The 25,427-nt window shown below is 47.3% G+C and overlaps 1 protein-coding gene across 8 annotated transcripts in view; it reads left to right on the top strand.

The window, feature by feature from the left end:
* Positions 1–233: 233 nt before the first annotated feature.
* Positions 234–25,427, top strand: part of LOC8035648 (paired amphipathic helix protein Sin3a) — a 67,015-nt gene continuing 41,821 nt past the window's right edge. For all 8 annotated transcript variants that reach the window (XM_040500954.2, XM_042289741.1, XM_040500953.2 and 5 more), the window contains exons 1-6: positions 234–329; positions 5,112–5,451; positions 13,952–14,048; positions 15,072–15,226; positions 23,398–23,698; positions 24,741–24,965. In XM_040500954.2, coding sequence (XP_040356888.1) covers positions 5,138–5,451; positions 13,952–14,048; positions 15,072–15,226; positions 23,398–23,698; positions 24,741–24,965 — 1,092 coding nt within the window. In that variant the 5' untranslated portion in view covers positions 234–329; positions 5,112–5,137. The remainder of the gene's footprint in view (positions 330–5,111; positions 5,452–13,951; positions 14,049–15,071; positions 15,227–23,397; positions 23,699–24,740; positions 24,966–25,427) is intronic.

Below are 25,427 nucleotides of genomic sequence, written 5' to 3'. Positions count from 1 at the left end.
TAGAATAGTGTTTTCGAATACCTTTAATGTCCGTGAGGCTTTAATGAAGTAAACACACGGCAATCGCTTGAATTTGTTGCGCGTTTCAGAAACGAAACTGAAACCTTCTCAGAAGCCAAATCCGCCTTACTAGCCAATCACTGTCGATCCATAGCTTCCCGCGCAAAATATTTTGTGCGTGTTTATAATTTGTTTGGCTAGACGCGTTTCTATTGGCTGAAGGCAACCTAAACACAGTGACGTAGTTCAGGAAAGGATTTCATGGCGGAGGTTTACGGTTGTTCGTTTTTGCCTCAGTTTAAATCGGATTCATCAACAGTCACAAAAAGGTAAATACAGCTGTTCTTTTAACGTCTGCACTCTTGAAGCGTACGCTTTGCATACATATCTGTAGTTATGGTAACACTCTTAAAATTTCTTGGATGCGTTACAATTTCGAAAATGGAACGGTTTTTAACAAACCTACGTAATTGCGTTGTATTTTTTAACTGTTCGCTCAGATTTTCGCCGACCTCTTTATCCGAATTCGACGAACCAAATGCACGGACAGATTCTGAGGCCCGTTCCGTTTTCGAAGAGCAAATCTTTTGTTTGTTATTATTGATGCGAGCGAGGCTAGCGCACTCGTCTTGGAGATTTGCCGTGAAGCTGCAGGTTAGTTTGACCGTATATGCCTGTCACTTAAATACTCATCCGCAGCTTCACCGCTCGTTTCTTGATTCGATACGCGAGTAGTCTCTCACGGCAAACGAGGCCCGGATCACTTGGTTTTCCTGAGCAGCGTCGACGATGTTCGGGAATGTGCGCTCGCATTCGCCGCTGATTTGGGTCTACCTGCTGCTCGGGGCTGTTTTCGTCGCGGATTGCACTAATTATTCTTCGATTCCCTTTTGATCGCTTTCCGTCCCGCCTCGATGTCGCAGTCGTGAACGTCGCTGAAGGGCGCATCAACTGCTGCCGTAGATGTCGACTGGTCAGTGCATTGGAATGGCTAGAAACGCGGGGCAATGCGTACGCGAGCTTGCCCCCGTGGTGAGTGTCGGTCGGGTTCTAGCGTTTTTGATCTCGGCGATGCTCGTTTTTGCTGTTCGACTCTGTCTATGACTACTTGTCTATGTGGCCCCACTAGCGGTCACTGTTCACGCTGGGCACGCCGAGTGTAGCAAGGTATCGCGCTCCCGCGGGCTGCAGCACCGCTACGCCTGTCATGCGCTCGCGGGGCCAGCCAGGTGACTCTCCCAAGCGGCGTCGTGGGCGAGTCCATTGGGAGGGGGAGGAGGGCGGAGCAACCGAGGCGGCGGCGCAGCATACGCGCAGCCGCCTGGCCGGTCCCTCAGGACGATTCCAATCGGTCGGTCCGTGTGTGTGTGGCGTTGCTGCTGGTGTTGCGGTGTCTAGTTTCTGGCGGCCGACCAGGTTTGTGTGTCTCCACGACGAAGCTTTTTCCGCTCAGAAAGTCTTCGAGCCCCCCGCCGACCGCCTTGCTTGTTAGGGAGAACGACGCAACCAGAGTGCGTGTGTGCGGCGGCCGATTGTGAATGTGCGTGGTGCTGCTCCCTCGCTGGGCGCGCTTCTTGGACTTTCCCCGTCTGTGCGTGCGTGCTGTGTCGGGAGCGTTGTGACGCGGCCATATTTGCTTGAAGAGGATGCACGGCGTTCGGCTGGTAAACTGTCATGGGCCCTGCGGCTGCTGCCTCGAAACACGGCTGGGTTTGCACCGAATGGTGAGCAGATCGGGCTCCTGCGCGGCTTGTACGCAACGACGTCTTGCGACGGGCTCTGGGCCCGAACGGACGCCGTTGGGGCCGAGGGCTTTGAAAACGGCCGCGCTTTTTTTTTTTTTCTTCTTGGAAACGCCAAACGTGCGTGGAACGTTTTGTTCGGCAATGAGCTAGGGGGGCCAAACTTGCGATGTCCAGTCTCCCCTAGATGGTTTTTGTGCCGGTTGAATCGTGGCTTCCGGACGGGAACATTAGCGAGCAGTGGGAATGACCTTTCTGCGGCTGGGTTGGGAGAGACGCGGCTGCCATTGGGAGCCAGCTGAGCGTCCTGCATGTGCCGACGTCTGCGCCGCGCAAGGTTTCGAACTGTCTGGCGTTGGAGTGGCCCTGGTGGTCTTTTGAAAAAAAAAAAAAGAAAAAAAGCGTGAGGCGATCGCTAGCCCTTCGGTGTTTTTCTTTTCTTTCTCTTTCCAATCTTTTTGGCTTCGCTTGCGTGGTTCTTTCTTTTTTTTTTGTGTGATTTTTTTTATCCGTTTCGAGTGTTTGGCTTCTGCCTTCTCTCGTGTTATGCAAAAGTGGACAGAAAAAAAAAAATATATACATATATAAGTAGTGATTATACCGCGGGAAGTGTCGGGGTTATCGGTGGCGCTTTTGTTGTCGGGTGGGTGAGCGAAGAGAAGACGAAAATCGCTGCGCGTACGACGCGCGATCGGGCTATAAGCAGGGCGTCTGGCCGGCCCGGCGAAAGTGGGACGGGTTCCCCCCTTCCCATGGGAGGGACGACGGGGCAACGGCGCGCTCGGCGACCGCTGGAGGACAAGTGCGGAAGGAGTCTTGGCCGGCCGCCGCCGTCAATAAATCAGCGTCCCGGTGTCGTTGACTCTCCACTCGCCTCAGGTGAACGTCGTCCGACTTGTTTTCAGTCGCAGCGTGCGCAGATCGCGAAAGCAAAAAGGGCTGGGCAGCTTGACGCCTGCGCAACGACAATGGGCCCGGAAAACAAGAATAGCGTCCACGTTACAAAGGCCTCGCTGTTTGCGCTTTCGAAGAACCTTAGTCGCTAGCCAAGAAGAACGCATTGCAAAGGCCATCCGATCGAATTTAGCTTTCGTGCTCCCTAATCGCTAAATTCTTTTTTATGGAGGGAGGGAGTGGGGGGAGGGTATGCAATGTCCTTTCGGTCAGGCTTCAGACAAAGTTTCGGTGTGACTTTTTGCACCTATTCCAGTTTCTTTGCACGTGGCAGATGTGGCAAAATGAAGTTATTGAAGCTCCATTTTGCTACATCTTGCTCCAATTCTGCACTGCATTATTGCTTGGTTTCATTTGTATTGGCATCGGAGGTTTCCTCAAGAATTGAGAAGTGTGTTACAATTATAATGCAATTAAATGCAAACGGGCAAGCGAGCTGGACAATAATGATGAAAATAATCCCTGGAGAAGGGGAACAAGAGGGACAAGGGACAAACATAAATCTCCAAACACAGCTAGGTGACCGGTGAGCGACCGAAAAAATCCGCCTGGTCCGGGTATCGAACCCGGGACCTCTCCATTACAAGTGGAGCGCTCTACCAACTGAGCTAACCAGGGGTTAGACGTCAGTAGAGCTAACGGGTTTTATCAGCTGCCACCAATCTAACACCAACAAGGGTGAAGCTTGCAATTTAATGTTATAATTATAATGCAATTAAATGCAAACGGGCAAGCGAGCTGGACAATAATGATGAAAATAATCCCTGGAGAGGGGAACAAGAGGGACAAGGGACAAACATAAATCTCCAAACACAGCTAGGTGACCGGTGAGGAGAGGTCCCGGGTTCGATACCCGGACCAGGCGGATTTTTTCGGTCGCTCACCGGTCACCTAGCTGTGTTTGGAGATTTATGTTTGTCCCTTGTCCCTCTTGTTCCCCTTCTCCAGGGATTATTTTCATCATTATTGTCCAGCTCGCTTGCCCGTTTGCATTTAATTGCATTATAATTATAACATTAAATTGCAAGCTTCACCCTTGTTGGTGTTAGATTGGTGGCAGCTGATAAAACCCGTTTGCTCTACTGACGTCTAACCCCTGGTTAGCTCAGTTGGTAGAGCGCTCCACTTGTAATGGAGAGGTCCCGGGTTCAATACCCGGACCAGGCGGATTTTTTCGGTCGCTCACCGGTCACCTAGCTGTGTTTGGAGATTTATGTTTGTCCCTTGTCCCTCTTGTTCCCCTTCTCCAGGGATTATTTTCATCACAAGTGTGTTACGATTGCTTTCAGCTCAATCCTTTTCATTGTTGAACAGCGGATTGAAGGAGAGCTCTTTTCTGGCTTAATGTTATTACTGTATGTGCATTTAGTTGACTCGCTGTTTCATGCTTTCAAATTTTCCATAGCAGTCTAGTCTATGCAATGTTGGTTCGGAAAATCTGTCGCTGGGAGTGCAGGCAGAAAAATACAGCAAACTATACTAATGAAGTTTCTGTTGCGTCAATGGTTGCGGGTGCGTATGCTCACTAAACTTTGGCCCCGCTCCACGTCACGCTGGTGAACTGTGTACGAAACTCTTCGTCTGGCAGTCTTCATTTCCATTTGCCGCCAGTGTGGGCTAAATAAAAGAATCTGGATGCCATTTGGTCTGGTGCGTTGCCTAGTGTCGGCATGCTATGATTTGGTATGGTGCGTTGCCTGCGCTTGCTCGGGCAATGAGTACATTACGAAAGGTTGAGCGCCCATGCATAGTTGTGAACCATACAAGGGGGGCCACACTGATAGGAGCAGGAAGGAGCACATACCGAATGTATGGAATGTTAGAACTATTCCACGGTGCAATGTGTTGCCTCTCAGCGGTATATTTGAGGACAACTTTTCTTGGCAATGCAGTGAAAGGTCAAGTAGCCGTCCCTTTCATTGAGTGCAGATTAAAACTGCACGCGCTCTCCTTCCCTTATTCCGGAAATGGCAAGAACAGTTGTCCGCAAGCATAGGCGCAAGCATTCCACGAGCATTCACTGTGCCAGCGCATGTGAAGGCCTGTTCTTACTCTTGCAACCGAGTACGACCGAAAGAGACCAGACCGGTTTTTAAGCCTCTTGCGATCTCTTAGGACCAGCTCCGCTGCATCGCATCTGGTCCTAAGAAGTCGCAAAAAGCTTAAAAACCGGTCTTGTCTTACTCGGTCGCAAGAGTGTGAACGGCGCTTTATAAGCAAACAACTCCATGCCCTCCAAAACTTCATCACTAGTTGATCCACGTGGTAATGCCAAGACGGACGCGTCAGCCGCTTGGGGCGGATTGTGAATTCACTAACGACAAGGTCCTGCTCGGGCCTTGTCTTCTAGGTGTTATTGCTCCGGGCTGCATCCCCTGCCACTGACATTCTCTTTCGGCATGTGTCTTTGGGCAGGTCCTCTCCTTGGAGACGATGAAAGGATGAGTCGCCGTTTGGACGAGCACCAGCCTGGGCTGAACTCCTCGTCTTCGGGCAGCGTGTTCCCAGGCCGGAACCACAGCTCGGGGGCCGGCGGCTTCCACCGGCCGGGTGGTGGGGCCTTCGGCGCCTCTTCTGCGTCTGGGGGCGCCTCCGGGGGCGCCGCTGCGGGCCCCCGGCCCTCCGCCAAGCCCCCCTCGCAGCGGCAGCCCCTCGCCCTGCTCCAGGACTCCATCCACTCCGGGGGAGCCTCGTTGGACGTCCGCGACGCCATGCAGGGCGCCGGGGTGCAGTTCTCGGTGACATCGGGCTTCCAGTGAGTGGCTCTACCCTCTTTGCGCACTCGCTGCACCCTTTATGAGGAGTCTGCTGCTTTGTTTCGGTTTTGCGTTCCTTTTCGGCTGCTGTTCTGAAGTTCTTCCTGGCATTCGTTCGACTGAACCAGTGTTCTTGGTCGTCGTTGTATACATTTGTACAGCGAAGGCTGCCTCGTTGGCAGCCTTTGCTGTGCGAAGTGTAGGGTTTGAAACCTGGGTCTTCCCCTTTGCGACGGGAAAGTTCAGTATTCCCCTATTTTATATTTTATCTATTTAAAGCCAAGTTTTGGGTTGTGGTTCTTTTGTTTGGCTTTTGCGATTATACTTATCACCTGATGTAGAAAGTGTGAGGACCTTAATCAAAAGAGAATGGCTTGCGTGGCGACAGTTACAAAAGAAACTGCAGGAGATATGGAGTGAAAAATAGAATTTAGGTTAACATGACGTAGCTAGTTTGCAAAAGGTGGCAGAATGCAAAAGTGTTTTGAGAGGTGTTTTCAGGCCCAGTTTTACTTGTACAACAAGACACCACTGGTTGAAGACATAACGAAGATGGGTTTTTTGGCGACCCAAGCTTTCTTCGCAATGTCGCTCATTCACACCCATGTTTGTGGCTGGATAGATGGATATTAACCTCTGTACCCTTTAAAACAAGAGTTAGCTTGTACCACCTACCTCTCTATCCCAGCCAATTTCTTTCCTCTCTGCATTTCTGTCACTATCACCAGGCAATGGGGTGATCAAGGGTCGAAAAGTTGCTCACAATGTGCATTTGACATTACAAAAGCAGTGTTCGCTGTCCATCTGACTACTGAGATGAGACTCACTCTGCTTGTGCTGGAAGATACTGTCGCTGAGTGGGAAATATTAATAGACCTATTGCTAAGTTACCTAAGTATCAAAAAGAATGCAGGGATTGGTGTTCCACGCGCCGCACTTGCTGGCCTCAGCAGTAGTGACTTTTCTAAAGCAAATGCCTAACATAAATGGCATCTTGCATGAGTGTTCGTCAGCGCTTTATTTTGGTTTGAATCTTTTTTTTTTTTTTTTTTTCTTTTTTTATGCATGTGTGGTGTGTGGAGCACCAATCCCTGCATTCTCCTTGACGCTTGGGTAATTTAGCAAGTTTTATTAGGCAAATTGAGAGCATCATTTATTCTTTAGCGCAATACGAAGAAGGATCGTGAGGTCTATAAGTTCAAATGGAATCATGAGATCCCTGAGTCGCCAAAATCCTTTGCTCAAGTGCTTGAAAAAAAAAAGGATTATATTGTATTTTAAAAGTTCTGTGCATTGGTATCTAAGGCACGGGTGTGCGAGTTCAGCTCTGTACGATGCTCCGTTTTTACTATACTGTCTGATGTCACGCTAATCTGCCCATTGCAAGAAAACTGGACATTTCCTGCGTTGGGCGTTACCCAAGAGCTTCCTTCTAATAGCGATAAAGAGCACTAAGCATGTATATGCCATACTTCGGGGACTAACTAAATTTTTGAAGTGAGAACTGGTTAGATGAAAACATTGCTTTCAGCTTGAGCTTTTGTTTTCACAGATTGGTGTACTGGCAACCTCTCTAAGCCAACTTACATTCAAGCTATGTGTTAATGGGGTTAATCCGAGAGCGAGTTAGTTGCTCATGGGAAGAGACCAGAAAGCGTCCAAGTGGGACTCTATTTTGCACCAAGACGTGATTGCTTCCCCAGTTATTGAATTGCCCGCGGTTTCAGTGCTCACTATAGTCGCTCGAAGCACAGGAGCAGTAGAGAGACACTTTCTGATGCCGTGCCTCCAGCATGCGACCGTTGCTTTCCGTTATGCTTTCGCAGCAATTGTACGCCTGAGGCTTGGGAGACCGCGAAGCATTATCGAAGGTAGGAGGTTCACTATGGAGGCAGGACAACTGGAAGGCCTTCCTGATGTCCTATTCCTGTGGGTGACTCTAGCAGCACAGACTCTTCCAGCTTTTTTTGTACATGTGTTTAGGGGAGATAGTCACTATTGCAGTTGCGACGACTATCTGAAATATATTATTCTTTGAAACCTCACTGCAACTAGCTTGAGCTGAAGTCGCTAGACATTTTTTCAGAATACCTCATTCCTTTTCTCTTGCCGACAATCTTTGTATTAAAGGGACGCTGAAACACTTCTTCGAAAAAGAAACGAGATAGAGGTAAATTCTGATGTCTTTTTATCTCATGAGTCTGATTATCACGTTCGTTTTCCCCGAGGAGGTAACTAAATGCGAGAAAACATGAAAAACCTGCATCTATACTTCGTTTCAGCTTCCGTCCGAGCGCAGCCAAAGCTACGTGTTACCGGGGCCAATCATACGCCGGCAATTGGTCACGCGATCTTGCCTGCACTTTTGTATCACTCCGCTGCGCCGCTGGTCGTCCGCGACGCCCGCGTTCGCCGAGTATTTCGTCTGCTACGGGTGTATCAACGGTATCGTCTGCTGAAGGTTTAAAACGAGCCCTTTCATGTTTTGAAATTTAATCACAGGGAATGTCAGTACGTAGGCTTGCCGCTGCCGTCTGTGTCCGAGCTTTCCACCTGTCTGGTATTTCGGCATAGTTTCGAGATGTAAGTACACATCGCAAGGTGCCCGATGACCCGGCCGTTGATGTTTCCTTGTAATGTTTGGATATACGAGGGCTCGAGGCGTAGTCCTTTTCACCATCTTCTCGGCGTTCAATGTGGTCGGTAGGTAAAGGTGTGCCCCGATTTCGCCGCGTATCAGTGAATTGTAGTGGCCCGGACGCTTTTCTTGTTTACAGCGCATTCGCGGTACGACGCGGCCGGAGTCTCCTGCCGAATTTTAAAGTAGACATCCGTCACGACCGCTTGCGCCTGACGCCCAAACGTGCCTTTGCGAAAGGACGTTCTGAAGCGACTCGGTGAGGAATGCAGCAAAGCACATGATTCGGCCATTATGGGAACGAAATGACACAGAAGAACCGAGCGCTGCAGCTGTGTTGCCAGCGGATGTGTGCGTTTTCACATATGCTAATAAAAACATAAACTTCAGATGTTTAATTTCTTTCGTTGCAAATCATTCTCTGCAGTACACATCTCGAATGTTGTGCAATATTTACGCACAAAACAGTTATTCTAAAAATATTAGTTTTGCGCACTACTTTGTGGTGCGTAGGAATGCTCTTCTCGAAGTTGTGAACCATCCCTCAGCCTTTGGCTGCGCTCGGATGGAAGCTGAAACGAAGTATAGTCATGACGTCGTACTAGGATCTTTGGGCCGCCAAGCGCGTGTCACTCGTGCGGGCAGCACGTTCAATTGCAAGCTCACCAGGTATATTCCCCCGCACTGATACCAGTCGTGACGTCTCTGACCCTTTTGAAAATAGCAAGGTGCGCGTGCATTGCTTTGACAAACACTGAAGATGCGCAAGAGCGGAGATTACGAAAATTTCTAATGACGTCGCGCTTTAGTGATTCTTTGAAAAATGATTACCTGCAGCGTTTGTGCACCAAATTGAAAAATAATTTCTGTGTTTGTGATGCTGGAGGCCAAACGAAGACGATTTGGGTGTTTTTTCTCAAGTACAGAACTGGTTTAGTTTCCTTTTAATGGTTTTTAGCAGTTGGCAGAGCAGTCGGTGTGCAATTTTGACCCCACTCTGAGTTATCCACTCCTTGATTGCGGTGACATGGCGTTGCAATGAGTATGTTTCTCATTAATGTTAATATCTTTGCGCTCTGCACATGCTGTCAGCTGTTCAACCCTCCTTTTTTGAACCAACCCCGAAAATTATGGTTTCCAATTCCTTTTTCTTGTCTTAATGAGTTACTTGAATGCCATTACCACTGCCACCAACATTCAGCACCATGAGTGGCATCCGATGGAGGCACTGCAATCCCATGTGCTCATTTGTCTGTCGCTTTTGACAGTAATAATTGGGTTTGTGGGGATATTTTGACAGTGTGTAGTTGGTCAGCCCATTTCAAAGATGCGGCGATTCACCCGCTGTAGATGAGAAATTTATCCAGTGCAGTACAACCGCTAGCCTGGGGTCTTTAATGTGCACCACGCATTAGTGGTGCACGACCACATGCCGGTACGATGCTCATCCAAATGGAAATGGGCAGGGGTGGGGATTGAACCCAGGATCTCTGGGTTCTGCAGCTCGAGCTTTCACTCCACGTGCTCCGAGCTGGTGTGCGCTACCCCACTTGGCCACCGATCCTCCTCTCTTTTTACACCGAAACCTTTTACTGCAAGGGTTTCGTGGATTTTTTGTTTGCGTCAACAAAAACTCGGGTCTTGAATTTGATGCAAAATCACATCATTCTATGCAAAAACACATGTGTCATCACTTGCATATGCATTTTGAATAGATTATAGTTATCAATAGACACCATTTTCAAGATCTGTAGAGACTCAAGTAGATAATGAAGGTTTCTCAAAGATTTGCCGCTGCGCGACCCGCGTCGGCCATGTTTGCGCTCGCACTGCCCTCTCTTTGTCGTCGTTCCAAGCGCTTACGTGCCTAGTTTGCTTTCCTTCTGCTCTCAGGGTAACGATACGATCGCGCATGTCTACTTTCCGCCGGGTGGCAGTCCTGTCGTGCGTGTCTAGTATGTACCCTTTCGTTACGATGACCACTGATCAAAACAATGTGTTTGTACCTCTGTTCAAAATTCTGTCATGTCTGCGTCGTATGCTAAATAGCTTCGCTGGTCATTCACCTTCACAGAATGGAATAAATCATGCTTTTTTTTTTTTTCTCATGTGAGAAAATATTTTTTTGTTTTGGAACAAACAGAAGGTGCTTATGTGCAAGTTGTGTTGTTAGAGATCAGTAAAGAGTGGTCAGTGCTTGGGTACAGTAATTGCAGGCGTAATAAGATGTTGGTGTACAAGAGAGAGTTTTTATAACCAACCTGTAGCTTTGAAATAGGGTAGACTTGCTTGGAGGGAATCGGTAAAAAACACTTCACTGGCACATGTACCCAAAATAGTAGTGCGCTGCCCAAAAGAAGGAGGTTTCGGTACTCTATCCTAGCTTATCTTAAGCTCTGGGAGACAGAACCAGGTTACTTGCTACTGAGAGAACTCGTCTAAGACACTGACTTCCACAGAAAGGTTAGCCTACCGGTCTCAGAAGTGAGAATATAGAATGGGAACTGTGAATGTAAAATAGTTGATTGCAGGTCGCTTGATTTCTTGTAGCTTGCTTGGCATACGAAACGTTCCGCTTGCTGTTGGAGTGAGTCTTAATACTTAACAAAACGTAAGGGGGGCTACGTATGTGTTCATTATGCTCAGTGAATGAAACGCAGGCAAAATAGATTCTTCAGTGATAAAAGATCAACCCTAATGCAGAAAAACATGCGACCCAGTTTTAAAAGGGATTCTCTACTTATTAGTTCAACCCTTTCCGCTATATAATTTTGCATTATTAGATAACTATTTCAGCATTTAGTAGCATTTGACTCCAGTTTCGAAAATATCTTAGTAGAGTTTTGATTTGTCAAAAGTATCATAGTGGGTTCTATATTTCTTTTTTCAGAGCTATTTTCCAAATTTTTAAGTCTAATTTGACCTGTCTCACAGAGGTGTTAGCTTTCAAGCTTTTTTACCCTAGTTACACGGGTGCTCTCAACTGCCATTGAGTCAACAGCAGTTGACCCAATCGCAGTCGGCCGGAGTTACACGGTGGCGCCAACTGTCATTGAGCCGTTAATGACAGTTGAGTTCAACTGAGCTCCCCTACCCCAGTTCAACTGAACTGACTTCCCCACCGGAGGTAAAATGGCGCTTGTTCGCGGGACCACTGCCGCCGACCATCATTTGCGATGCACTTACTGTTTTGGAATGCGGGGCGAGGCGTCTAGAAAGAATTGTAGCAGCAAAATATCCGGGAAGGAATATGTTTAGGCGCCCGAGCTGCCGCTGAAACGATCCCGGCTAGCCGGCAAGCCACCAAACGAGCAAAGATGGCGGCAGGACCGGCTGTACAAATGGACAAACAATAATGGGTGCACCCATCGTAGTGGGCGGTAGTTTGTGTGTGTCTTCGAGTAAATTACTTTACCAATTAAACTGATCACGTGGCACAAGAACTAGTTTCACTTTAGCTTCAACTGGGTTCTAGAGCCAAGTAGCACCATTTTAGTTCAGTTCAATCATAGTTGGTGCCGATAACTGTGATTGAACTCAACGACAGTTCAAAGCGCCCGTGTAACTAGGGTATTACATTGTTTTGGGGGATTTGTTTGTTTATTTTGCTCAAAATTTATATATATATATATATATATATATATATATATATATATATATATGAGAAACTACCTAAATTTGGTAAAAATAACCTCCTTATAGATTTGCCATCCATCTGTTCGGTATTGTTTTGCCTTTTTTTGCATTCTAAAGTGTTTTTTTTTTTGTGTTTTTTTGTAGGTCATAGCTTAAATTACCGCCCCCCCCCCCCCCCCCCCCCCCCACACCCCATGAAAAAAAAACTTATGTGTGTAGCTACGTATGAACACCTGGAAACACTTATATAGCATTAGAAGTCCCATAATATAAGTGTCTGTCGTCAACTTTTAAAAAAATTTCAGAATAGGGTGAATGAATAGTAGGGGCTAGTCAGTGTAATCTCTCGTTCAGTGACCAGTTCCACTGGAGGCGGTTCACAGTCAACCACTACCATTGTGGTGTTGAAGGTTACAGGGAGTATTCACTGGTGGCCATAGCTGTGTGCACGACTGCTGAGCACGTGCTGATGGCGAGCTTCCAAAGTTCTTTTGCAACGTGCACTCCACACTATCAAGATTGCCTATCCTAGCAACCTATTAATGTGAGCTTGTTCTAAGCATGCGCTCTAAACAGAACCCACAAATATGGCATCCTGTTTATACTCCCCATAAGTCAGGAGAGTAATATTCTTTCGTCGATTGCTGACCTGGAATTTTAAAGTACTTTGATGTAGAGTGTGTTAGCCAAGAGGCTGGAGTTGTGAGCAAGCAAAGTTGGAGTGACCTGGAGACCAGTAGAAATGCCGATCTAACAATGTTTTGGAAGAGGAGAACAAGCGTGATTGCTCATTCTTGTTGGCCAGGTGTGCTTTTCTGTTGCTGAGTCACCAGAACATTTGAGGTGGTCTTTGGCAGCTAATGTACGGGGCGCAACGCTGCGGCAACATGCAATTGTCGGTTTATCACCTTTTTAACTGCTGAAAGGTATTCACCAAAACTCAGTGTGATGGAAACACCTTGTGTAGGGCAGAAATGTGGGTAATAAACTTTAACGGAAACAAAAATTAAGTTATGCATTACGTGCATAACTTGATGAGAACTCAATTTTCTTCCTCACAATTTTTCATCTCTTGAGGGGGGGGGGGGGGGGGGGGGGGGGGCGGCTTTCAAAATGTTATGTCTCATTGTTTTATAGCATTGTTTTTCTATCATCCATTGGGTGGCACTAACATCAAGGAATACTACAGCTGTACTCACCGCATTAGAGTCCATGAGAGTACATGACCTTGAATCAATCGCTTTAGTTTTAACCCACTCTGGTGCACGCCTATTGTTAAAAAGATTTACCACGTGAAATTGTCTACAGATAGTTTTAACCCACTCTGGTGCACGCCTATTGTTAAAAAGATTTACCACGTGAAATTGTCTACAGATAGTTTTAACCCACTCTGGTGCACGCCTATTGTTAAAAAGATTTACCACGTGAAATTGTCTACAGACTGGCAGGATAGTAAAGAGAATCTATACATAAACTCTCTTCTTACATCAGTTCACTTGGGGCAATTATCTAAAGCGACGGGCAAATAGAAACTGCGTTGCTCTGGAAGTCTAGCATTGTGTTAGGAAGTCCTTCCCCTTGAAATGCAACAGAGCTGCTTAGCCTGAACTTTTACCGAGGAACCTGGGGAAGGAGTCGAGGACAGTTTCCATAGTGTCCTCGCCCATTCGGTTTGTCACCTTTAGAGAGAACATTCGATGCCGTTGGTTAATTATCACACTTTTGTAGTCGCCGACGAGGCGAGATTGGCAGGGACGAGGTTCAGTGGTTCCGCCTGGAGTTCCTAGATCACAGGTTCTTACAGGTAGCGGCATTCTTTGAAGCACCGACTGCATGACGGTGCAGGCTTTAGGAAGGGAATGGTGGTGCACAGCAGAAAAGTGAACTGAATGATGTCATTTTGTTCCTCCTAAATGCGCTTCATTATACGCTTAGATGTCGTTACTTGTAAAATAAAGTATCAAGGGACTTCTTCCGGCGCGAGCTTCCTGCCTTCGATAAAGCTTCAATGTCTCGTGCGGCCGCACGCAGAACCAAGGCACAGCGGAGGGCATGAAGCACGGGCTGAAGGCCGGGTGTTTGAAAGATGTCCTGCCGTTTTCATTCTGGCAGTGGCCATACCAATCGGTTTGCACGAATGACGTCGGTAGCTGTCAGAGTGCTCCTGTATGAAATGTCTGGGAAGAGAGAGAGCACATATTGAGGATGCCTGTTGGTTTGTGCAGGCCCCGCATCGCTTCGGGAGGGCTGTCGCAGCTGGGTCACAACCACAATCCCTCTCCGGTGCACCACTCCATGGGGGGCCAGTCTCATGGTGGCCAGGTGAGAAGAGGACCCCGCCACTTTGCTCTTTGTGGGAAATTCGATTTCATCTTATTTTCGACGCCGTGTCGGGGTCCAATGGCATAATTGCTGCTTGCTCTAGAGCAGCAGCTGTCAAACTTTATCTGCACTTTAGCTAGATTGACTGACCTGTGGCTAATGCTATTCAAGTGCATGTTCATTGACTGTCAGCTGCCATAGATACGGTAAACAATTGAACAATGTAATGCTAAGGTTATTTTTCAAACAGCGAGTCATTATTATTTTAATCCTTATGGCACATTTTGTAACTTGCACATTGTCATGGTAACATTTCTTCTTTTTTTTTTTCTAGTGTGCATAATTAAAGTTTTGCAAGTATCAGTTGTTTGGAAAGTTGCTTGTTGGGTGGGGGCAGATTATTTCCACTAATTACAATGAACGTAATTAGTTTGTGCGTGTAACCTAGATACTACGCATTAATGTGAACATGCACTAGTTTTTATGCAATGAATTGAGGCGAGAGCTTGTTCGGACCGCCCCTTTCTAAAAGCGGCAGCCTGGGAAAGCTGTCCTTATAAAGGGCTTAAATACGTGGGAAATTTCCTTGAATTGGCTCCTAAGGGTTGATGATGGTAATATTTTCCTGAATGAGTTATTGCTATGTATTTTATTTTATATATATGGTACTTTTGAAGGTGCACCTCATCGGCCTGTGGGCCTACAGGAGTGTGTACCAGTGCATACATGCAAGAGCTGAAACAGCACAAAATACAAAATGCAAAAACAAAAACGTGCCTTCAAAAATGTTACATATTTACCTATGTAATATCAACGAAATGTGACCTCCAACAGTGCAAAACATACGGCACAGTTCCATATTTGCTCTTTCATTTTCATTTTATTTTGTTTTGGTCTAACTGTTAAGTGTATATCTGTTATTTTTCTGGTTCTCTGGCATTCAGTTTTTCTTTTTTTTAATTTGATAGGCATTGGTGCTGCAGTTGGTGGTGCTGTGCTGACTAATTTGTCCTCCGTCTCTAGGCACACACGCCACAGATTCATGGCCAGCAGCAGTTCCAGCGGCTCAAGGTGGAGGACGCCCTCTCCTACCTTGACCAGGTCAAGTTCCGCTTTGGCAACCAGCCACAGGTCTACAATGACTTCCTAGACATCATGAAGGAGTTCAAGTCACAAAGGTGGGCAACTGTGTTCTCAGCTTCACCGTAAAACGTGGTTTGGAAACGCTCCTTCTCTGTTGCTCACACATGAGCAGGTACAGGCAGGTGGTGATCCTGGCACCACCAGCAGCACCGCTTCCACGGACAGTGGAGAGAAGCCGTTTTTGCAACATGCATCCAATTGTTCTGCTGGTTCCGTTGCCTCTGTCCAGTCCACATGAGCCGATACCGTAGATAGCACCGCCGAGCAGACGTGCCTGGAGAAGGTGCCGGACGTTCTAGGAAGCTGGACATTTGACCTTTATCTAGTAAGGTGGAGCGACTTGGCAGGCAAGGACAGTTGGGAGTGTCAAATCGAAAGGCGCACGGTGTTCATAGCTGATCTGGAAGTGCCGCAAGACGGGGAGGACTAAGGCTGCGTATCTCCGTGGTAGTGGGAGTAGACGTTTCGCCAAATTGCCCAAGCACAAGGGAGAATGCCGGGAGATTAGGTACATGTGCTATTGCCAGTTTCAGGTTTTTGCAGTTTGTTACAGCGGAGCTGTTAAGGGCCAAGTTCCCCAGAATCATGTCCGGTACCAAATTCTTGTCGACCCAAACCTCCACAAACCTCTGGACAGGTACCGCCACCTATAAGCGACGGTGGCAAGCACACAACCAGTCTGTTTGCTGCCGTTGCTCATAGATGGTGGCAACCTTTCCAGCTATCATAGAAGAATGGATAGTTGGGCGCGTTATTGTGGTAGGAAACAATGCAAAAAAAAGATGAGGACGAAAAAGAAACACACGTGACGAGCACAGTGGTCGTCACGTATGTTTCTTCATCCTCGTCTGTTTTGCGTGCTGTTTCCTACGCTCTTATCAGTTTCGGTTTGGACTCGGGATGGGCCGTGCGCAAGCCCTTTCGGGGAAAGGAGACTGGTTGCGGAAGGAGCGGCGACGTACGCAGCAGCGCGAACGGATCTGCAAGCGACGTGAAGCTGCTGTCGCCTCGACTTCCACTGCGTCCTTTGCTTCAGATTCCCTTGCGAAAGAAGAGCTCATTGCTCGCCTGGAAAGCCGTTGCCAAGAACAGAACCAGCGATGTAAACGGTGCCGGCGGGCCACTGAGGCCAAGCACAAGGGCGAGGTCCGGCGACGACAGTGCTTCGCACCGGCTGAACAGTTCCCGGGTGTGACGGCGAGGTTCCGGAGAGAGTTCGTGGAGAACCCGTTTGGTGTCACGTGCGCCTTATGCGACCAACTCTGGTTTGCCGCAGACTTATCCACAATCGGCGGCATGTCGGATGAGAAGAAGCGGGAAACGGGCGCGTACGCGTTGGCGGCAGCGTATTGAGTCGGAGGACGTCTACAAAGAACCGCCGTGCAGTATGTGCCGAGATTCCCTGCTCAAAGACGCGATGCCCAGGTTCGCAACCATGAACGGCTACAAGTACCCACCCGTACCGGAACACCTACCGAGGTTGAACGTGGTGGTGGAACGACCAGTGGCACCTCGACTCTCATTCATGAGCCTTTGGCAGTTGACGTGGTATAACAAAGACAACCGGGGACAGTACGGTTGTCACATTACCAACTACCCAGTCGCACGTTAATCCTTACATCTATAAATACTTGCTTACCACCATAGTACAGCTTCGCTGGTTTTCCTTCTTCGCGAGTGTGGAAAGGCTGAAAGTTTTTTCTTTTCAGGTGCCCTTTAAAGGACCCCTGAAAAGGTTTTTTTTTAAACGGTCTGGTTGGGACACGCGTGTCAAGAAATTAATTTTTAGAGCAATATTGACGGCGAGAGACTTATTTGAAATTCTCCGCGCAAAGTTTATTACATCACCGAATGGTTATTCGCTCAACGAGATGGCCATTCAGTCTTTCCCCCTCAACATGAAGGTGAAGCCGATTCACCTCTCCTCTACATGCCCAAAAGGCCGAGAGAGAAAACAAGTGGAAAGGAGACTACTACCAACTAAATCGTGTCTAGCACCGTCAAAATTGCTCTAAAAACAATTTTTTCACTTGGAAGTTAAAATTTATTTTTCGACTCTCGTACCCCAACCAGACTGCAGTGATGGAAGTGCTGTGCCAATTGCGCCAAATTGCGCCAAGGATGCGATCCTGCTACATGTAGCGCCAAATCACCATTTTACCGAAGAATTGCGCCATCCCTGCGCCGAGATGAGATGTAGCAATAAAAAATAAAAACTGAAGTCTTATCAGAGCGCGTGGCGGTACCGCGGTATTTTCCGCGCCGCAACTGTTTCGCAAACCGAAATTGCGAGGGCGCATTATCATCATCATCACTGAAAGGAACAACGTTAGCAACATCTGAGACCAAAGCCGCAGAGGCTAAGAGAAGAGCCATCCCACTAAGCAGCTTATTTTAAAAAAAAAAAAAAAAAGGCCGAGCTTGTGGATGATTTTAATGTTGGCCCGCCCTGTTCCCGTGTGCTAGCTACCAGCGAAGTCAAAGCTAGCGCGAGCCCAATGCTCTGTGCATTCCTGACTCGCGCGTGGGCTCGTGCAGTGTAGGCACCGTTACGGGCTCCATGCGCGCGCTTGTAGCTTCGGCTGCGCTCGCACCGAAGCTGAAGCGAAGTATAGTTGAGTTGCACCAAACTCTGGATGTAGTGCTGGTAAAGCCTCACCATCCTTTTCGGAGCACAAAGCACTGCGCGACTCGCGCGACTGCGGTGTCTGCTCCGCGGGTGTCGCTTCCCTGCAGCGCATTGTTGCATGCCAAGGAGCGCACTCAACGGGTTAACTCGCCGTGATCCAATCGTGACTTCGCCAGCACATCGAAAATGAATCGGAATTTTATAAGCGAATATCAGATACCGCGATATTTGAAGCTGCTGCCCGAAAGACAGCTCTAATCTAAACTAAAACATTCCACACATTCCATTTAGTTTTATCAGCCTGCACCTTAAAAGAAGTGCAGGCTGATAAAGCTAAATATCCTGTACCATCAGAACTCAGTGTGACATATTTAATTGTATTTTTTTATCTGACGAGCAGATAAACTTTATTTTAAAAAAATGTTTTTTCGTGTGTTAATTTGTTGAATTTTATATATCCTGTCTTAAAAAGGCGACAAGCGATGTGTTCCAATAATAGAGATGGGTTTTATGTAGCTATGCAGCATTATTTCATTTTCAAGTAATATGCCAACATATGCCGGACCCCGCTCCAAAAAAGGGCCACTACCTGCTCCAAAACAACATTTTGCCTGCTAGAAGGCCTGCTCCAAAAGGTCAAATGGCACTTCCATCACTGAGACTGTTTAAAAGAAACCTTTTTTTTTTTTCTTTTAAGGGGCTTTTTACGGGGAATACAGCCTCAAAATTATAATTTTTTGTGAGATATTGTGTTTTTAAAAAAGTTTATTCATGGTTAATTAACTTTTGAAGCACAGGGCCAAGAAATTCCATTTAGAAATACGCCGAATTTATTTCGCAAAAGAAAGATTTTAATCACGGTTGCGACCACACACGATATCCCGCTAAGCGAGACCACCGCAAAATGTGGCGTTTTCTAACTAACCTACTTCTCGCTCGTTCAACCCAGGCGAAACGTTTTACCCTCTTTGGAAGCTCCTTTCCTCTAGTTTTTTTCGTGAAAAACCCTGTGTTAGAGGGTATCTATCAGTGTTGCGGAATGGGCACCCCCATTCCATTCGAATTCCATTCCGGGGAATTAGAGTTTTCGATAATTCCATTCCTTTCAACTCCTAGGAATGGGGACACTGAGCCCATTCCCACTCCTGGAATGGCTGAGTCGCTCCATTCCATTCCTCCAATTCCTAAACGTTAAAAGTGTCACTTGACAGCTGCATTATGTTGCTGGGTTGGGCAGAAATACTCAGAAATGTATTTGGAAATACAAATACTGGGATAGATGAAAATAGTTGCTAAGGTACTGATACTCAAGTCTCAAATATATCTATAAAGATGTATCGTGATACCTATCGGAAATACATTTTAAAAAGAGGCAAAAAGTATTTGGAAATACAAATACAAGAATATATTTTAGGGAAGGCAGAAATATAAATACTGATAATACAATACATTTTTCAAATTTCTTTGAGACTCCAACTGAGGTGAGGCTTAAAGTTGAAAGTGGAAGTTTCTTTTTTTTTTTTTTTGTCTTGAAATTACTTTTCCGCAGGCTTGGCATTTCGCCTTGAAGGTAGTGGTTTCGGACGAAGAGTCCTAAATGGGTTTATAAAACGTTCCACCAAGGATTGACCGCGGTCCCTTCCCTGGCATCCTGTCTGACTGACCAGTGGTGCGAAAAGACTTCGACCTCTAAAATAAATTCCATCAAAACATCACCACCTCCCCGTCCAATAAGGGCGCCCCTGTCAGCACTGACCACATGACGTCACGGTGGGATGAACTAGTATTCTTGAATCTGTAGGTGTTGCCTTGAACATGGAACTTTACCCACGCTGCTGTATGAAAGGACAATACATACTTTCGTTGTAGCTGACCTCCGTGAAGACCATGCAGGCAGTTGCATTTGGAATTTTCGAGAAAAGTGGACCACCTGAAGCATCCTGAAGCACATGTATTATCTTCTGTTACGGTTCAAAAATCGATACGGTGGCATCCCTGTTGTGACGGTCCTTTCTGCCGACTCTCCGCCTCCAACGCATGAATGGCATTCTTCAAGTTTCGCCTAGCATCATTCAAACAGAGACCTCGTGGATTGTGACCTGATATTGCCGGCACAGGTGCGAGCTCTTCGAGAAACAGCGCGCTCGGGACGAGTCGAAAGTGCACGAAGTCTGGGTCCGCTCAGCGAGGCCACGTCTGGCCTCCTTCCTCGGTATCGGATCACCAGAGCAGCAGGTCACGTTCATGTCGGCTGATGACGTACCAGCCGTGCAATATTACAGGCGCAGACACATTCGGATATGTGTTGAGCTTCACTGGTGAAAGGTGCCACCGCCGTCTCCCCCTCCTCCCCTCCCCCCTCTGTTCTTTGCTTTGACACTTGTTTTTTGTATTGCATTTTTTTCTTTTGCGCATAAGTCTGGTAGGGCCTTACGCGGGTTCGCAGTTTCTTGCTCATTTTATTTCTGAACAACCGACTCCCTGACTGGATCGGTATAGCTGAACGTAAAAAATAAATAAATAAATAAATAAAATATAAAAAACCTGGCCCATTCCATTCCCATTCCATTCCGGGCAAAAGGCATCTAATTCCATTCCCATTCCATTCCCCTCACCGTTGCCGCGCATTCCATTCCCATTCCATTCCGGGGTCGCGAAAATGCGGAATGATTCCGGAATCATTCCGACTCCGGAGTGGCAACTCCGCAACACTGGTATCTATGGCCTGGGAGAGTCCAAACACTGAAGCAGAAAAAAAGGCGTTCCACATATGGTAGCACAATCTCATTGAAAACCAAAATGGGCCTCGCGATTGGCTGCAGTCGGTGACGTCACATTTTATTTTCGGTCGCATTGCTACTCCGTCGCTCCAGCCGCCCTTTCGTTTTCTTTCCGTTTGCGTTGGTTTTCTGCCGAGGAATGCCTGTTACGAAAGCTAGCACTCGCAGCAGCTTTGGCCGGTGTTCTCAATCCGAAAAAGAAGAGGCCTGACAGGAGGACATCCCCGAGAAAGTGTCGACCCGCTACCGCCGCCGTCGCCCTCACTGTCGTCGTGATCTTCGAGTTCAACTGGCTCAACTACCGTTCACACGTCGGAGCCTATTGCTTCAGCTTCAAATGTGAGGATATTTCGGTCTCTGCAGAATCCATCCTGCTGATAACGTTTAAAAGGGAGCTCGGTCTGCTCAAGTCCAATGAGGACGACGCGAAGATGGCGGGCGCTCCCACTGAAGAGCCTCTGGTGGTTATCGCTTAATCAATGTGTCGGCCGTGCCGCTTAATCAATGTGTCACCGACGCTCTGCTGTGTCCCAAGTGCCATGGAGGGTAGCTCGGCTTGCAAGGAAGAGGGACTGGTGCCGACCTTCTGTTCGTTGTCGGATGCTCGTCCTGCAAATACATCGTTGTGGCACTGCACTCGCCACCAATTGGCAAGTTTCAACAGAACAGACTCGTGATGAGTCTTGGAGTTGTTTGAAAAGACTGCGGGATATGCTTTACGAAGCTATTGAATCTCTGGGGGACGAAATGCTCCTCCCGATGCACTTATAGAGTCCTACCGGAAGATTGCAGGAAAAGTGAACAGTGCTGCGATACTGGCGGCGACTCAAGCAATGGAGGAGGCTGTTCGAGCTGTCAGATGCAGAATGCAAACGAGAGCTTCAATGCCCTGATCTGGAGGTATTGTCCCAAAACGGAATTTGCCTCGCTGCAAACTGTGGAGACTGCTGTTGCTTTAGCCGTGCTTGTGTTTAATCTCGGTCCTCTAGTCGTCCGGGTACAGCGCATCCTGGGAGGGTGCCACCTACGCTCCATGTGGATTCTAAGCTCTTGGGTCCCTTCGAAAATTAAGAAACCTCAAGTTGAAACTTCAAACGCTTTTTTTTTTTAGTTTCGCTTTTAGGCAGGAATTGTGATCTCAAGAAATGTATTATATTTGAAATTCTCCATATGGAAAGTCTTCATTCAGGATCCTCTTGAACTAGGATTTTGTGAGAAACAAGATAAGGTACTTTTTATTTAAAAAAAAAAACTCTCTCCTTTATTACGAAATCAAAGTATTTCGAAAACACGAAATTTTGAAATATTGTTAGGTGTGTTTTTTTCCGTTGGAATTGCAGCTTTTATATTTGATTTTTGCCTGAACTTGCAGCCTGTGTATTGTACTTCCCATTAAAGCAAGAATTTTGTGAATTCCAGTTATATTTTTTTTCAATGATACATTTCCTAACGAGGTTCCTTTTATCTGCAGTTTAAAGAAATTAGTATGTTGTAATATTAGTCTATAATGCTGAAACTTAGCAGGTTATCCTTTCTTAGTGTTATATTCATCCTGCAAATTTCAATTGATTTGGGTAAAGGGTTAAAGAGTCGACCCTCCCCAAGCCATATCCCCCTTGAACATTGCACAACCTTGCCAACCGCGGTCGCGACGTTCCGGGAGAAGGAACGAGTTTGCGGTGACCTTAATTCGGTGGAGACAGACTTTGACATTAGCCCCCACGGTTACATTTCGAAATGTGGGGCGTTCGCTATCCTCCCCATCCCTGAATGGGTTGGGGCTTGTGTTATCTTTCAGACTTATTTTTTCTTTGTCCGAACAAACTTTTTTCGTAAGCAAAACAAAGTTTGGTTATCTCCACCGTTTTCCTTTCGCACACATGTGCTACGACTTGCGGGGTCGCGGGAATCTGAAAGGAAATGCGTAAACAAAAATAAGTGTCTTTCCCTCCTTCAGTTTACTTTGTCACGGACATCGTTTAACTGTCCACGGTTGTGTTGTTGCGGTAGGATGAATGATCGCGGATCTAGGAGTTCGCATTGGGGTATTTGTAGGGGTGGGCAATCGCTGTTTTCTTTTAAAATCGATATTCGCCCAAAAAGTGGGTTGGGCGAGGACTCGGGAATAGGCAAGGACTCTGGATATTACGGTAGTATCATACTTTCCGGACTATAGTTCGCAGGAGCTGATTTTGGGCCTCAATCAAGTTTTTGCTTAGATCACAAGTCGTGCCTAATTTGATTGTAAAAATGATTGTACGTAGCACTCCTTGAGTAATGCCTGTTCTATTAGCTCACACAGAAGCTCGTATTATACATAATTCAAGATTAACATACTCCGTTATTCATCAAAATCCTTCGCGTCTTATCACGGTGAACAATCTAGAAACACAAATTCTCGTATAGACCTTTTTTTTGCTTACTCTCGCCCCCAGCCACCTGGTAGGCATATCCAATAAAAAAAAAAAAATTTAATTTGCAAATAGTACAAAAAATTTAGATTGGTCACAAAACGAGACTCTGTGACGGTTACGCTTTTATCCTAAATGTATTCTATTGCCGAGGCAACGGCAAAACAATACTTTTGCCCATGTTGGAAGTAACTATATTTCAAGATGGCAACGCCCTTGCGAAATAGTTCTATAGTCTGCACCTGTAAACAGCGCACACTGGGCGAAATGTCAACTTTTAAAATTGCGTGGTCAGAAACGTACGGTATTTAGAGCAGCCGCATGTCCGTACACGGCAAGAGGAGGCTACCGGCGTTCTGACCTTGATCTCTTGCTCCCCCGGGCAGCATCGACACCCCCGGGGTGATCCAGCGGGTGTCGAACCTGTTCAAGGGCCACCCCGAGCTTATCGTGGGCTTCAACACGTTCCTGCCCCCCGGCTACCGGATTGAGGTGCAAGCCAACGAGCAGGTGAACGTGAGCATGCCGGGCTCTCTGTCCACCACCATCACTGCCGGGGGCATCACCCTGGCCACCACGACATCCGTGGCGGGGCCCTCCGCCCCGGGGGCCGCCCCGTCCCCCGCGGGGCCCAACGCAGCACCGCCCCCCGCCCCCGCCGCCTCGTCACCCCCTTCTGGCACCAAGGTGGGTCGGATGCCCCGGGGCTATTGGTGTTCGGTCGCTTCAAATACCGTGTTTGTCGGTCCTCCTCGTTACGTTAGTAGCCCTTTGAGTACAGGAATTTTTTTTATGCAGATTGTGTTTTACGACTTGTTTCCTATGAGAAAATTGTCGCAAATGATTGACGTGGACTAACAAGCTGGGAACGTTACGAACGTCAAGGTTATGAATAAAGATTGAGCCCCACCGGGGCTTAAACCTGCGTCAGTGTGGTGGCAGTTGGATACCATAGCACCACCGAGCTGCGTAGCGCAGCTGCATATAAAATTCTGTGTTTTCGGAGTTTGTTTTTTGCGGAAATTTCTGGGCTAATCGAAGTTAATTCTTGTTAGATTCAAAATTCTGAAAAACTGTGTTCCAGATTTTTAAAAACTTCAAAAACCAAGTGTACGGAGTTGGTGCAATGACCCGTTGTCTTGAAGGAAACCTTGATGAGCTAAAGGGCAAACCTCTTTTGTCTCTAGTTCGAGATTTCAAAGGAAACTGAAATGGCATGTCCTTGGGACCACTGGCCTTGTGCTTCTACTGCCGTAGTATACTGCGCATCCGTCCATTCCACATTAAGCGCCCATATCCAAATTTCTAAGATTGAGAAAAATGCACAGTACATTTATATGTAAAATAGATGACCGGACAAGCGCCCATCCCCCATTTTTTCGTAATTATCACTATATTTTGAGTGGGCGCTTGCTCAATATTTTACAGTAATTTCATTTGCAAAACGGTCTTTTTTGCTTTTTACTTTGGCGTTGACCACAGAATTCAGAATTTTTCGGGTAAGTCTGAATTGACCAAAATTTGACCAACGAGTGTTTTTTTTGGGAGTTTAATCAGATTTATCCGAAAACACATAACTTTACCTATAAGTGCCACACATACCCCACACACAGTGTACTTTGTGCTGGTGTCTTGCATGCCTGTCTGGAATGTATGTCACGCGTCTCGAGCAAAAGAGAATATTTTTTTTCTGCACTTAGTTTGAGTAACGTGTCTCCCCCCCCTGCAGCCCGGCCACCTGGGCGGAGGCGGTCCCGGCGGCCCCGTGGGGCAGGGTACCCCGGGGTCCCAGACGGGACCGCACGGGAGCCCCAGCTCCCAGGGGGGCTTCCCGGGGTCCCAGGGGAGTACCAACCAGACTCCGCACGGCGGGGCACCCCCAAACTCCTCGGCCTCCCAGGCCAGCCAGCCCGTGGAGTTCAACCACGCCATCAACTACGTGAACAAGATCAAGGTGCGTTGCAATGGGAGCACGAAAGGGTCGCCTTCCCTCTTGGCGAAATGTAGTCTGACCACGTCCTCGTTGGGCATGTTAACGTGAACCACAGTCTCGGTTGAAACAGACGTTATTGGGTTGACTCGGCTGTCAAACTACCGCGTAGGGGCGTACTACCTTCGAGCCGGCCACCTGTCGTGAAGGTGCCATCTAGAGGCTGCTTTTCAAAAGGTATTCTTGGGCACTGCGGTGGAGCACCGTCTAGATGCTGCGCTTCAAATCCTGCGTAAGTGCAGTTGACAATGCAGCCATCCACCCGAAATTGGGAAGAACGTTGAATTGTGGGAGGCGGACATTGGGGGAGTAAAGGGGTAGTGCTCGTGGAAGCAGTGTCTATGTGCAGTTCCATGGAGGAGTCAATCTAGTAACATTAGTTTAAACGAGGAAAAACTATATGGATAAACCTAAGTAAGAATTTAA

Source organism: Ixodes scapularis, unplaced genomic scaffold, assembly GCF_016920785.2.
Source record: "Ixodes scapularis isolate PalLabHiFi unplaced genomic scaffold, ASM1692078v2 PGA_scaffold0__279_contigs__length_252992795, whole genome shotgun sequence".
Taxonomy (NCBI): Eukaryota; Metazoa; Arthropoda; class Arachnida; order Ixodida; family Ixodidae; genus Ixodes; species Ixodes scapularis.
The sequence above is the reverse complement of the archived record's forward strand: the minus strand, read 5'-3'. Positions and strand labels throughout refer to the sequence as shown.